Source organism: Salminus brasiliensis, chromosome 15 (genome assembly GCF_030463535.1).
Source record: "Salminus brasiliensis chromosome 15, fSalBra1.hap2, whole genome shotgun sequence".
NCBI lineage: Eukaryota > Metazoa > Chordata > Actinopteri > Characiformes > Bryconidae > Salminus > Salminus brasiliensis.
In genome coordinates this window covers 33,345,201-33,357,798 of record NC_132892.1, presented here as the reverse complement: position 1 = coordinate 33,357,798, position 12,598 = coordinate 33,345,201, and the positions used below count along the sequence as shown (strand labels likewise).

General features: G+C 39.2%; 2 protein-coding genes across 2 annotated transcripts in view; one reads left to right on the top strand and one right to left on the bottom strand.

Moving 5' to 3' along the window:
- The window catches only part of LOC140535569 (hemicentin-1-like), a 195,170-nt gene extending 189,346 nt beyond the window's left edge, over positions 1 to 5,824 (top strand). Inside the window, 10 exon segments of the mRNA XM_072656966.1 lie at positions 1,592 to 1,652; positions 1,882 to 2,358; positions 2,596 to 2,844; positions 2,945 to 3,202; positions 3,287 to 3,544; positions 3,629 to 3,886; positions 3,971 to 4,228; positions 4,313 to 4,554; positions 5,044 to 5,330; positions 5,776 to 5,824. Of these exon segments, the coding sequence (XP_072513067.1) occupies positions 1,592 to 1,652; positions 1,882 to 2,358; positions 2,596 to 2,844; positions 2,945 to 3,202; positions 3,287 to 3,544; positions 3,629 to 3,886; positions 3,971 to 4,228; positions 4,313 to 4,554; positions 5,044 to 5,330; positions 5,776 to 5,824 (2,397 nt within the window).
- A 1,599-nt stretch (positions 5,825 to 7,423) lies between these two features.
- LOC140535567 (B-cell receptor CD22-like) lies at positions 7,424 to 10,349 on the bottom strand. Its single transcript, XM_072656965.1, has 9 exons — positions 10,307 to 10,349; positions 9,601 to 10,077; positions 8,843 to 9,091; positions 8,485 to 8,742; positions 8,129 to 8,392; positions 7,959 to 8,046; positions 7,806 to 7,851; positions 7,646 to 7,714; positions 7,424 to 7,444 (listed from the first exon to the last, which is right to left on the bottom strand). Exons 1-9 carry the CDS (start codon positions 10,347 to 10,349, stop codon positions 7,424 to 7,426), a joined length of 1,515 nt encoding a protein of 504 aa, XP_072513066.1.
- Between the last annotated feature and the right edge of the window lie 2,249 nt (positions 10,350 to 12,598).

Sequence of the window (12,598 nt, the reverse complement as noted above, 5' to 3'; positions counted from 1 at the left end):
TTGGGGAGAGAGAGAAGAGATTTAAATTGGCTTGTGTTCTCTCTCAGGACTCTGTACTATTTTGTATAACTTTGTTTTCTACACAAAAACACAAAAAAGAGTCAACAGAGCATGTCTTTATCTTCTACACAACATCACATTTCTACACAAGAAATAAATAACACTAAGATATCCTGAGAAGGAAGGTAAGCTGACTAACTAAAAAGATTGTACTTGGTCAGCCCATCTCCTATCTCAGGTCATCCTAGTGTTGTTTATTTCTTGCCACAACATATAGATTGCATGTGTTTATCATTTTGGTACTGTTAAGAAAGGATAACAGGAGAAGAGACTCTTCCAGCAGGAGGACCCTGACCTATAACCTCGGTCTTCCTATGGTTAACATGTCCATACCATGAAAAACAAAGACTCCCGGATAATTGTGCATTCCTGAAGTACAGGCTAATCATTCTTAGAAACTCTCGGACACCAGACACCACACTAGCATTAGCTTTTAGCCTTTTCGCCACTCACCCAGCTGCTGGCACAGTACTTCATCTTCCATGTGCTGATACTCACAGGATTTCTCACTACCTCACTCACAATTCCTAACTTCATCAGCCTAGCTTTATCTTTTTGAATTTTAGACTTACTTCAATATTCTCCTGAAAGCCACTGCAGTTAGACTCCAAAGGCTTTTGCTAGTAGGTGGGGTTTATGTACATTTTGGGGAAATATATAAAATTTTGGGGAAATATATAAAGTCAAAACTCAAATGTGGCATGAAGTATAAATTCTTCAATTACTTAATCACTTAATTTCCTACATTTTGCAAGAAAAATCTATACTTTTTTACTCACTAAAGTTTCATTTTCAACAGGCTCATTATTTTATTTTATTTTTTTTAATCACAGTTTCTAATAAAGCACACATGTGCTGCTGTTGATGAATCTGAATCAGTGAAAGCTTTGGCTCTTGTTAATCTTGTTATTTACGGTTAATCTTTATCCTCTCTGCTCCCCGGGCACTGGAGTTGGCTGCCCACCGCTCTGGGTGTGTGTACTCACTGCCCCTAGTGCACTAGTGTGTGTGTGAGTGTGTGTGTTCACTACCACAGATGGGTTAAATGCGGAGGACACATTTCGCTGTACAGTGACAAATATGTGCACTTTACCTTTTTATCTTAAAGAGAGCTGTGCTTTGGTTCTGTAATCTGTTGGAGATGTTAATTGTTACCAGTTTAGTCTTCATGAAAATATTTAATAGAAGCACATTGACATATAGAAGCCCCTAAAACCAGTGAATACCTGGAAAAGCACATTAAAGTGTCATTATTGCTGATGTATTTGAAGTATTTGGAAGTCTCTTCCATGTACCAAACTTTCCAATGTGCAGTAATACATACTAAAATGTTTGAAACAATCCATGTATTTCTGATATTTCTGATTTGACTTAAAATGTAAAATGTGCCATATCTTTTTTTACATAGACATATTTTTTGCCAGTGTGAAATTAAGAAACTTATAAACTTTATAGAGTCTGTAAGCTTTAGGCAGTTTGTATGTTCCTACAAAAGTATTTAGACAGCATTTGCTTCTCTGTTGATGTGTAGGCAGAGAAGTCACTCAGTATGGCTCCTTCTCTTCCTCTGGTGTTTCTGCTCATGGTTGTGGGTGAGTCACCAGATCCTACTGTAACACCATCACTACACCAGCTCCCTTTATTTCCCCTCACAAACCTCTTTCATCATTACTGTAGTGATACACTGCTGAACTGATCATTAAGCTGTTCTTGACTAGAACTAGAGCTGTTCGGAGCTGCTGATTCCTGCTTCTCTCCGACCCCCTCCCTCACCCTGCTGCAAGACTCTCAGAGCTCTTCTCTCTTTGTGCTTTCTCTCAGAATCAGCTCAGTGTTGTTCAATAGCTGCTGGAGTTAGAGAGAAGAGAAGTGAAGCTGTAAGCTACAGTAACTCTGACTGTCTGATGGGCTCCAGCCTCTGTAATCAGATCTTTACTGCATCATATGTTTCAGGAGCTTCTGGAGCAGAGTGGAGTGTGAACTACAACCATCAGGAAATCTGTGCTTTAAACGGATCCACAGTGTTTATGAAAAGCACTTTTACACTCCCAGAACATCTTACAGTGACAGAGACATTCTGGATCATAGATCCAGTTAAGGATGGGAAGTTAACTGATCTGAGTAAAGACTCCAATTACTCAGGCAGGGTCGAGTATTTCACTGATAAACAGAAACACTTCTCCCTCAAACTGAGTAATGTAATGAAGAAGGATGAACACAAGTACTGCTTCAGAATCACAACAAATGTAGAAAGTCAAAAATATCTGGGAACACCTGGAGTTAAACTCAGTGTTACAGGTAGATTAAATTGCAACATATTTCATTGAACGCATGTATTAATTTATGTGAATTAGAGTGTTTTGAAATGTTACAATTTCAATAATGTTATTAAACAAAAGTCAGTGATCATTATTACATATTTAAATGTGATATTGTGAAAAAAGTCAAATTAAATAGATGGGGGTATGGGGGTGCACAGTTTCTGATTATTTGCAGCTTTGCTTTCCTTATTTGACGGTTCTCTCATTGTCTAAGAGCTCCATGTGGAATCTCCTGGAGAAGTGACAGAGGGACAATCAGCAGTTCTGACGTGTAAAACCACCTGCAGTCTGACTGATCCAACATTCATCTGGTACAAAAATGGACGTCCTTTAACCACAAAGACCACCAAGAACAACCAGCTCCACCTGCAGACAGTCAGCAGTGAGGATGCAGGCAGGTATAGCTGTGCTGTAAGAGGATCTGAACATCTCCCCTCTACTGCTCAAACTCTCAGAGTCAGATGTGAGTAAAGTCCACATTCTTCACTAAACTCTGGGAATGGTTGAACTACACAGTGATATTAGATATTAGCAAGAAACACTAAAGTCATATCTGTCTCTAGATCCTCCAAAGAGTGTCTTAGTTTCCATCAGTCCCTCTGGTGAAATAGTGGAGGGCAGTTCAGTGACTCTGACCTGCAGCAGTGATGCACACCCACCTGTGAAGATCTATACCTGGTTTAAAGGATCATCATCAGTAGGAAAAGGAGAAACCTACAGCATTCCCAACATCAGCTCTGAGGACAGTGGAGGATACACATGCCAGAGTCGTAATGAAGTTGGAGAGAGAAGCTCCACTGCTGTCTATTTAAATGTTCTGTGTAAGTTGTTTCTTAGTATTTGACTTGATTATGTGATTTCCTGAAACATCAAATCCTCAAAAAACTTTTTACATCTGTCTCTAGATCCTCCAAAGAATGTCTCAGTGTCCATCAGTCCCTCTGGTGAAATAGTGGAGGGCAGTTCAGTGACTCTGACCTGCAGCAGTGATGCACACCCACCTGTGCAGATCTACACCTGGTTTAAAGGATCATCATCAGTAGGAAAAGGAGAAACCTACAGCTTTCCCAACATCAGCTCTGAGGACAGTGGAGGATACATATGCCAGAATCGTAATGAAGTTGGAGAGAGAAGCTCCACTGCTGTCTATTTAAATGTTCTGTGTATGTTGATTATCAGTATTTGACTTGATTATGTGATTTCCTGAAACATCAAATCCTCAAAAAACTTTTTACATCTGTCTCTAGATCCTCCAAAGAATGTCTCAGTGTCCATTAGTCCCTCTGGAGGAATAGTGGAGGGCAGTTCAGTGACTCTGACCTGCAGCAGTGATGCACACCCACCTGTGCAGATCTACACCTGGTTTAAAGGATCATCATCAGTAGGAAAAGGAGAAACCTACAGCTTTCCCAACATCAGCTCTGAGGACAGTGGAGGATACATATGCCAGAATCGTAATGAAGTTGGAGAGAGAAGCTCCACTGCTGTCTATTTAAATGTTCTGTGTATGTTGATTATCAGTATTTGACTTGATTATGTGATTTCCTGAAACATCAAATCCTCAAAAAACTTTTTACATCTGTCTCTAGATCCTCCAAAGAATGTCTCAGTGTCCATCAGTCCCTCTGGAGGAATAGTGGAGGGCAGTTCAGTGACTCTGACCTGCAGCAGTGATGCAAACCCTCCTGTGCAGAACTACACCTGGTTTAAAGGATCATCATCAGTAGGAAAAGGAGAAACCTACAGCTTTCCCAACATCAGCTCTGAGGACAGTGGAGGATACATATGCCAGAATCGTAATGAAGTTGGAGAGAGAAGCTCCACTGCTGTCTATTTAAATGTTCAATGTATGTTGATTATCAGTCTTTGACTTGATTATGTGATTTCCTAAAAATTGAAACCCTCAAAAGAACTTTTTACATCTGCTGTAGATCCACCAAGGAGTGTCTCAGTGTCCATCAGTCCCTCTGGAGAAATAGTGGAGGGCAGTTCAGTGACTCTGACCTGCAGCAGTGATGCAAACCCACCTGTGCAAAACTGCACCTGGTTTAAAGAAGGTGGAAGCTCACCTGTAGGATCTGGACACACTTACAGAATCATCAACATCACTGCTGACCACACTGGACTGTACTACTGTGAAGCTCTGAATGCAGTTGGGGCTAAGAATGGACGTGTGAGGATCAGTGTTCAGAGTAGGTGGTGAATAATAGTGTAAATAGTTCCAGTCTTTAAATAATGACACAGTAAAGTGATGAAGATCATCTTCTTCCTCAGCAGCTCAGAGTAGGTCTGCAGTTTGGATCGCTGCTGTGGGTTTTCTTCTTCTTCTCCTGCTGATGGTCTTAATTTGCATCTACAGGTGAGTGAATTCAGTGTATGGCATTGTCTGACCACATGTTTGAAGTTCTAATGCACTAGAAAATGAAAACATTGTAAATCCAGTAATGAGAGAGTTCATTTTGTGTTCTGTCATCCCAGAATGAAGAAGAGAGACACCAGAGCTGATCATGGTGCACCAACTCAGGTAAGCTAGCCAGCAGGAATTCAAAGGATTCACAGGATGTATTTTTGCTTCTGGAAACCACTGGAAATATAAGAGAGATTTTCATTTAATCTTCAGAAATGAGATGTTTAGTATCTCTATTATGATTGTCTTCCTCAGGACGACATCCTGTATGCCAACACAACACACAGCAGATCCAGACCTGTAGAGATTGCAGTTCATATTGCCTCTGGAGTTCCTGATGATTATGTCCAGTACGCCACTGTCAAACACAGCAGATCCAGACCTGTGGAGACTGCAGCTGATGCTGCCTCTGGACCTCCTGATGATGATGCTGGACAATATGCAACAGTCAGGACTTGGCATGTTGTGACCAGCACTGACCAGCAGGAGGAGCCCCAGTATGCCAGTGTTACATTCCATCGTCACACTGCTGCTGCGACTGGGTGAGTTTCACCAGTATAATTTAGTTTCTACACCAATGAGCAAAAACATTATGACCGGTCATGTCATAACAGCATTTATTAGAACAACTGAGCATGGATTCACAATCACCATAGTAGACATGTGGTCATATTCTTCTCCCTAACATTCAATTGGAATACAAAGCTACAGAAAATCCATCAAAAATTGTTAGAGAAAACATATAGCATTGTAAAATTGAATATGTAGGGACAATGTCCTCAGAAGGATGCATGGATGGATTCTCTTGAAATATACATACTTACATATCCTTTATTAAATTGCTCAGCTCTGATGGACTCAGGGTTACTGAATAAACCTTCTGTTTCCGAAATGATTCAGTCATAAATATGTTGTGAAATTTTGAAGTTGTGTGTTTTTAAAGATTAGTATTTATAATTTAATATTTATATTTTACATTTTTCACAGGTTACACCCTTCAGAAGAACCTCCAGTGATCTATGGAACAATCAAATAGAGTTCAGAAGGAGAGAGAATATGTGTGGATAAAGTTAATTGCTTGCAAATGAAATTAAACTTTTAGTTCAGTTTTGTACCTTCAGTTTATGGAGTTCCAGCCTCTAACATCAGAAATTCTCAGGTTCTGTTTAGATATTATATTTACTGAGCAGTCTATTTAGTATATTTAATATGCAGTGTGCATTCTATTTTGAGTGTTCTTTATGTCTGTCTTCGAGTTTAGTGCCTCAGACCAGTAAAACATCAGCTCTCATCTGTGTCTCACTTGTGTGATGGATGATTTTTTTTTTTTTTTTTTTGAATTTTGAATGTGATGTACAGATTTGCTTCATCTGGACATTTGTCTTTAATAAAATCTTAAAAAAAGAAAATGTGCAGTTAGGTTACTTACTATTCACATCAGAATGCAAATACAAAGTGAGTGATTCAACTTTGCAGGTCAGCAGATCTCCAAACAAAAGTTTAGGTCCAGTTCACTAAATGGAGTGCAGTTCATTATCTGAGAGATTGGTGATGATCTCAGCACAAAATTATTTTTGCGATGTCTGAATGCAGTGAGACCTTTCATTTATTACATGTGAAAACCTGAATATGAGAGAGATTGAACTCCTGGCTGATTTACTGGCAATAAAAAACTCTAATGAGTTTAGAATTTACTCTCTTAAACCCTAATGAATCGTAAATCTCACATCTAATATTACAGTATTACTTTTTATATTCTCATTTAGGAGTCTGGTTATTGTCTGTACTGACACTTAATGAGACCCAGGTTTGATGTCATCTCTGTTGGGACTGTCTCTATCTGCAGTTTGTGTACTAACAGGAGGAGGGTGCTGTTTACACGGAAGGCTCAATATATACTGGACTAATGCATTTCAAAATAATTCTATAGATATGTTCTTAAAATAATGTGACTTTTGAATGAAATTATGAAATATGACAAAAGCAAACATATACTGACAGAATTAGGGAGTTAAAAAAAACAGTAATAAAGTATTTCATTATTATTATTTTTCAAATATTTATTTCTATAGCATTTTTCACAATGTTGTCACAAAGAAGCTTTACAGAGATCCGGGTCCAAGCTAGAGATCTTCAGCAAGCCAAGCATGACTCTGGCAAGGTAAGACTCCCTCAGATCGAAAGGAACATTGAGAGGAACCACGACTCAAAAGGGGAACCCATCCTCCTCTGCTCAACAAGTAATATAAAATATAATATATGTAGGAGTATGCTATTTGTATCCGATTAATTTCTCTGGCACACACAAACTGCAAGCAAAGATTATCAATAGTAGAAAGCTTCTCAACATCTGATGACTGTGTATGGGTGCAGATAAATCCATAATCCAGTTCAGGAAACAAAGCAGAGGATCAAAATCAAAGCCGATTGGTTGAGTAAAAGTAACCTCAAAAAGAACACCTAAACTGATGATCTTAAGAATAGTCCTTATCAGTCCAATAATGAACAGCACCGGTGTGCTGGCGATTAGCCTCAGGTGAAGGGCAGAGCCTAGCCCTAGCACAATGGAGCACACGACCTGTACATGAACTCCCCGCTCAGGCCAGCAGAGGAAGCCCTTACTGTGATGATGGTCTCAGTCAAGCTTCCTCAAATCCTATAGAAAGAGTATTATTGTTAATCATAATGTGGGAAAAATATTTAAATTACAGTCCTGACCATTCCCAATGACAAGGAAGAAAATAAGTTAATTTAAAAAATGAGTTAATTCACTTTCCTATAAAGAGAGCCAATATCTGCATAATTGCCTGGTATCTAGTTTCTAGAGTTTTAAAAAGCTTAAATGGGTTGAACTCACTGGAACATTCACATAGTCTGGAATACTGTTTTCGTCATCGTCAGGCGGAAGCGATTTGCATCTGAAGTTCTGCAGAACAGAGAGGGTCAACGCAACAGTAGGGTTAAAGAACCAATCCCTGACTGATTGAATGTCTAGAACTGTAAGAGTAATATCTCACCACATAGACTAGTTCCTCCACATTCCCATCCTGCCTCCTTTTTTTCCTGCTCCAGAAAAAATATTAAAGTGTTATACACTTATTAAAAAACAGGTAAGTCCATCATATAGTCTAATGTGTTTAACTCGATTTTCTCCTTAAAATAATTACTACCTTATCCAGAGAACTACAATGAGAAAAGCTGCAATTCCACAAACTCCAATGACTCCAACAGTTGCAGAAAGAAGCACAGAGTGGTCTGCTGACAGAGACAATGTTCAAACAGACCCATACAATCAAATACTGCACAAAGTAGCATTTAAGACGGTCATAATTTAACATACAGTGATGAGGCTCAGTGTTTAAAATGACTGGCATTGCAGCTGATCTCTGAGCTCCATGTTGATTGTGAGCCTGGCAGTAGTAGGATCCACTCTGTAGAGGACTGTAAGTGTGTCCAGATCCTACAGGTGAGCTTCCTCCTTCTTTAAACCAGGTGTAGTTCTGCGAAGGTGGGTTGGCATCACTGCTGCAGGTCAGATTCACTGAACTGCCCTCAACTGTTTCACCAGAGGAAATGTTGAACACTGTAACATTCCTTGGAGGATCTGATCAGATAGGTAAGAAGGGAAATATTGAGAAAAGTACATCTTAAAAATCATATAATTCAAGATAAAAAATAAATAAATCACCAACGTACACAGAATATTTAAATAGACAGCAGTGGAGCTTCTCTCTCCATGTTCATTACGACTCTGGCATGTGTATCCTCCACTGTCCTCAGAGCTGATGTTGGCAAAGCTGTAGGTTTGTCCTTTTCCTACTGATGATGATCCTTTAAACCAGGTGTAGATCTTCACAGGTGGGTTTGCATCACTGCTGCAGGTTAGAGTCACTGAACTGCCCTCCACTATTCCACCAGAGGAACTGATGGACACTGAGACACTCTTTGGAGGATCTAGAGACAGATATGACTTTAGTGTTTCTTGCTAATATCTAATATCACTGTGTAGTTCAACCATTCCCAGAGTTTAGTCAAGAATGTGGATTTTACTCACATCTGACTCTTAGAGTTTGAGCAGTAGAGGGGAGATGTTCAGATCCTCTTACAGCACAGCTATACCTGCCTGCATCCTCACTGCTGACTGTCTGCAGGTGGAGCTGGTTGTCCTTGATGGTCTTTGTGGTTAAAGGACGTCCATTTTTGTACCAGATGAATGTTGGATCAGTCAGACTGCAGGTGGTTTTACATGTCAGATCTGCTGATTGTCCCTCTGTCACTTTTTTAGGGCATTCCACATGGAGCTCTAAGACAATGAAAGAACTATAAGAACAGAAAGGGAAAGCAAAACTTTTACATGCATTAAAATGAAAAAGCTGATGTTTTCTCCTTCTATCACTCTGCCCCTTTCTGTCTCTTAAGCTTTTACTATCAACTCAAGTTCTGAAAACCGTAATCCTACATGGTTGTATGTTTTCCAGGCCAAGATATAATTTAAATCAAGTTTGAATAATCAGCAGTTGGGAAACTAAACCACCTAGAATAAGATATTAGTTTTGTCTGGGATAGGATACTTTGGGAGCAGGTTTCCATTTCAACACATCTCCACTGTTTGAAGACTGAGAGGATAACTGCAGTCAGGTGTACAGGAATGAAAATCTACATCTACAAAATATTTTCCCCCAATCCAATGAACAATTCCACGAGGCAAAAAGCCACTATGACAAATAAGTGCTTGTAGTTCTTATGGCATCCCTTCAATTTCACAATGACTTTTCTGAAAAAATCTTCAAGATGTGACAAAATCTGTCTTACCTGTAACTGAAAGCTTTACTCCTGGTCTTCCCAGATATTTTTGCTTTTCTACATCTGTTTTGATTCTAAAGAAGCACTCATGTTCATCCTTCTTTGTCACATTACTCAGTTTGAGGGAGAAGTGTTTCTGTTCATCAGTGAAATATTCAACCCTGCCTGAGTAATTTGAGTTTTCACGCAAATCCCGCCAATTCAAGTTTTTCTCTGTATATATGACCCAATATGTCTCTGTCACAGTAAGATTTTCTGGGAGTGTAAAAGTGCCATTCATAAACACTGTGGATCCTTTCAAAGCACAGATTTCCTGCTGGTTGTAGTTCATACTCCACTCTGCTCCAGAAGCTCCTGAAACATATGATGCAGCAAAGATCTGATTACAGAGGCTGGAGCCCATCAGACAGTCAGAGTTGCTGTATCTTACAGCTTCACCTCTCTCCTCTCTAACTCCAGCAGCTACTGAACAACACTGAGCTGATTCTGAGAGAAACCACAAAGAGAGAAGAGCTCTGAGAGTCTTGCAGCAGGGTGAGGGAGGGGATCAGAGAGAAGCAGGAATCAGCAGCTCTGAACAGCTCTAGTTCTAGTCAAGAACAGCTTAATGATCAGTTAAGCAGTGAATCACTACAGTAATGATGAAAGAGGTTTGTGAGGGGAAACAAAGGGAGCTGGTGTAGTGATGGTGTTACAGTAGGATCTGCTGACTCACCCACAACCATGAGCAGAAAGACCAGAGAAGGAGGAGGAGCCATTCTCAGTGACTTCACAGCCTACACAAAATCAGACACTATCTAAATACTTTTGTAAGAACATATAAAAGCTTCCATAAATACCTTTATATACTTTTTCTGCACATTTTAATACACAGTTATTTGCTATTTGCTCAATTTACTCTACCTACCTCTAGTACTTTGCTTTTCAGTTATGGAGGGCAAAAATGATGCAGAAAGACCCAAATACAAACAGTATTCAAGTAGACGGCAGCAAAGCCCTGGCCAATCACAGCTGGATTGCTTCATTGTTAAAGAAAACAGTGAAAAAGTGAGTGCAACTTTCGACACTACCAACCAATTTTTTATTACAATATACTATATATATTACAATATAACTACACTTTAAGTACACAATCAGTCTCATTAAATCTCCTCTTAATAAATTTGCTATTTGCCCAATGTACTCTACCTACCTCTAGTACTTTGTACCAACCAATTTTTTATTACAATATACTATATATATTACAATATAACTACACTTTAAGTACACAATCAGTCTCATTAAATCTCCTCTTAATAAATTTACTATTTGCTCAATTTACTCTACCTACCTCTAGTACTTTGCTTTTCAGTTATGGAGGACAAAACTGATGCAGAAAGACCCAAATACAAACAGTATTCAAGTAGACGGCAGCAAAGCCCTGGCCAATCACAGCTGGATTGCTTCATTGTTAAAGAAAACAGTGAAAAAGTGAGTGCAACTTTCGACACTACCAACCAATTCTTGCAATTATTGCAATCAGGCTGCTACTATTTGCTGTAAATTGTGGCTTCTTGTTGTTTTTAGCAACCTGCACAACATAATGTTTGCAAACACGGTTTTGGCATTCATGCGGGCCGAAACCCAATCTGTACATGCTTATTTTAGAGCCCATTTCCAATTCTTAAGATATCTTTACAATTCACTGATTACAATATAACTACACTTTAAGTACACAATCAGTCTCATTAAATCTCCTCTTAATAAAAAAAGTGCTTACCATTCAGTTACACCAACAACAAGTGAGTGACTGAGCAGAACATTTGAACTCCATGTGGTTAACACACTTACCGGCAATCTGCTACCCCTAAAAGAAAATTAACAGCCTTAACACAGGGATAGTTCCTCCAACAGGACGTATGTGACCTTTTAACTATAGTGAGAGATGATCTTTATTTTAAACTCCTCTCACTGAAACTATCAAGTCTTCATTTCCTCTCTCTAATTTAGAGATGTTTGTGATGTGCTCCATGGAGACCTTTGGAGGATGAGTGTTTCAGCATGTAGGCATGTAGTTTAAGCAGTTGTTCCTCTTCTCCTGCTGCTGTATGAAGCAGTAAGCATCACTGGTGGGTTGGTCTGAGCTTCTCAACAGTAGCCATGACCATTTCCCTATGGTCTTGTCCATTTTCAGTCAATCTTCTGTTGTGGGGGTGTTGTATGTTTATAAACAAATATACAATGACTAAGCAACTTATTCAGAAGACTAGTTATACTGAATAGGGCCTCGTTTTGCTCTTAGAACAACTTCAGTGCTCAAAGATGTGGATCCAGTTTCAGGAAGACCTAATTCATTGTCATTGTTCATGAAACCAGATTGAGACCACTTCTGCTTGGTGCGTTATCTGCTATTATCTTGGAATTAGTGGTTAGAAGATGGGTAATTGTGGTCATTAAGGGGGAACATGGTCAGCAACAATATTCGGCCTGTGGCCTTCAGGCCATGATTGATTGGTATTAATGATATCAGAAAACATAAGTGTGCAAGAAAACATGGACGCTGTGGTTCCTTTCCCTTCCATAGATGTGAAGTCAAATCTTCAACCAGACCAAGCATGTCTCAGACCGCCTTCATTGAGCTTAGCAAAGCAGATTTCTCCTTGGATTCCCTGTTTGTCTGGCAAGTGGAATTTTCCAAAAGTAAAAGTACAGATCATTTACATTCCACTAGAACTCTTGTTAAAATTAAACTGCTGGAATAAGATCCACCTACCAAAGTTTTCAGGACTTAAAACAGGATTCAAGGTCTTGAAATGATGCAATGCCATCAGTGTAGGGACTGTATATCTGCAATTTGTGAATGTACAGAAAGGTGATGCTGTGTCTCTGCTGCATGAAATTGTCTATAAATAGTTCCACTCTAAAGCATAAGTAATGCACTATCACTATTACTACTACTACTACTACTACTACACATAATTACATACAAATGTATGGGCAAAAATAATGCACAGAGCCTAAACTGTTT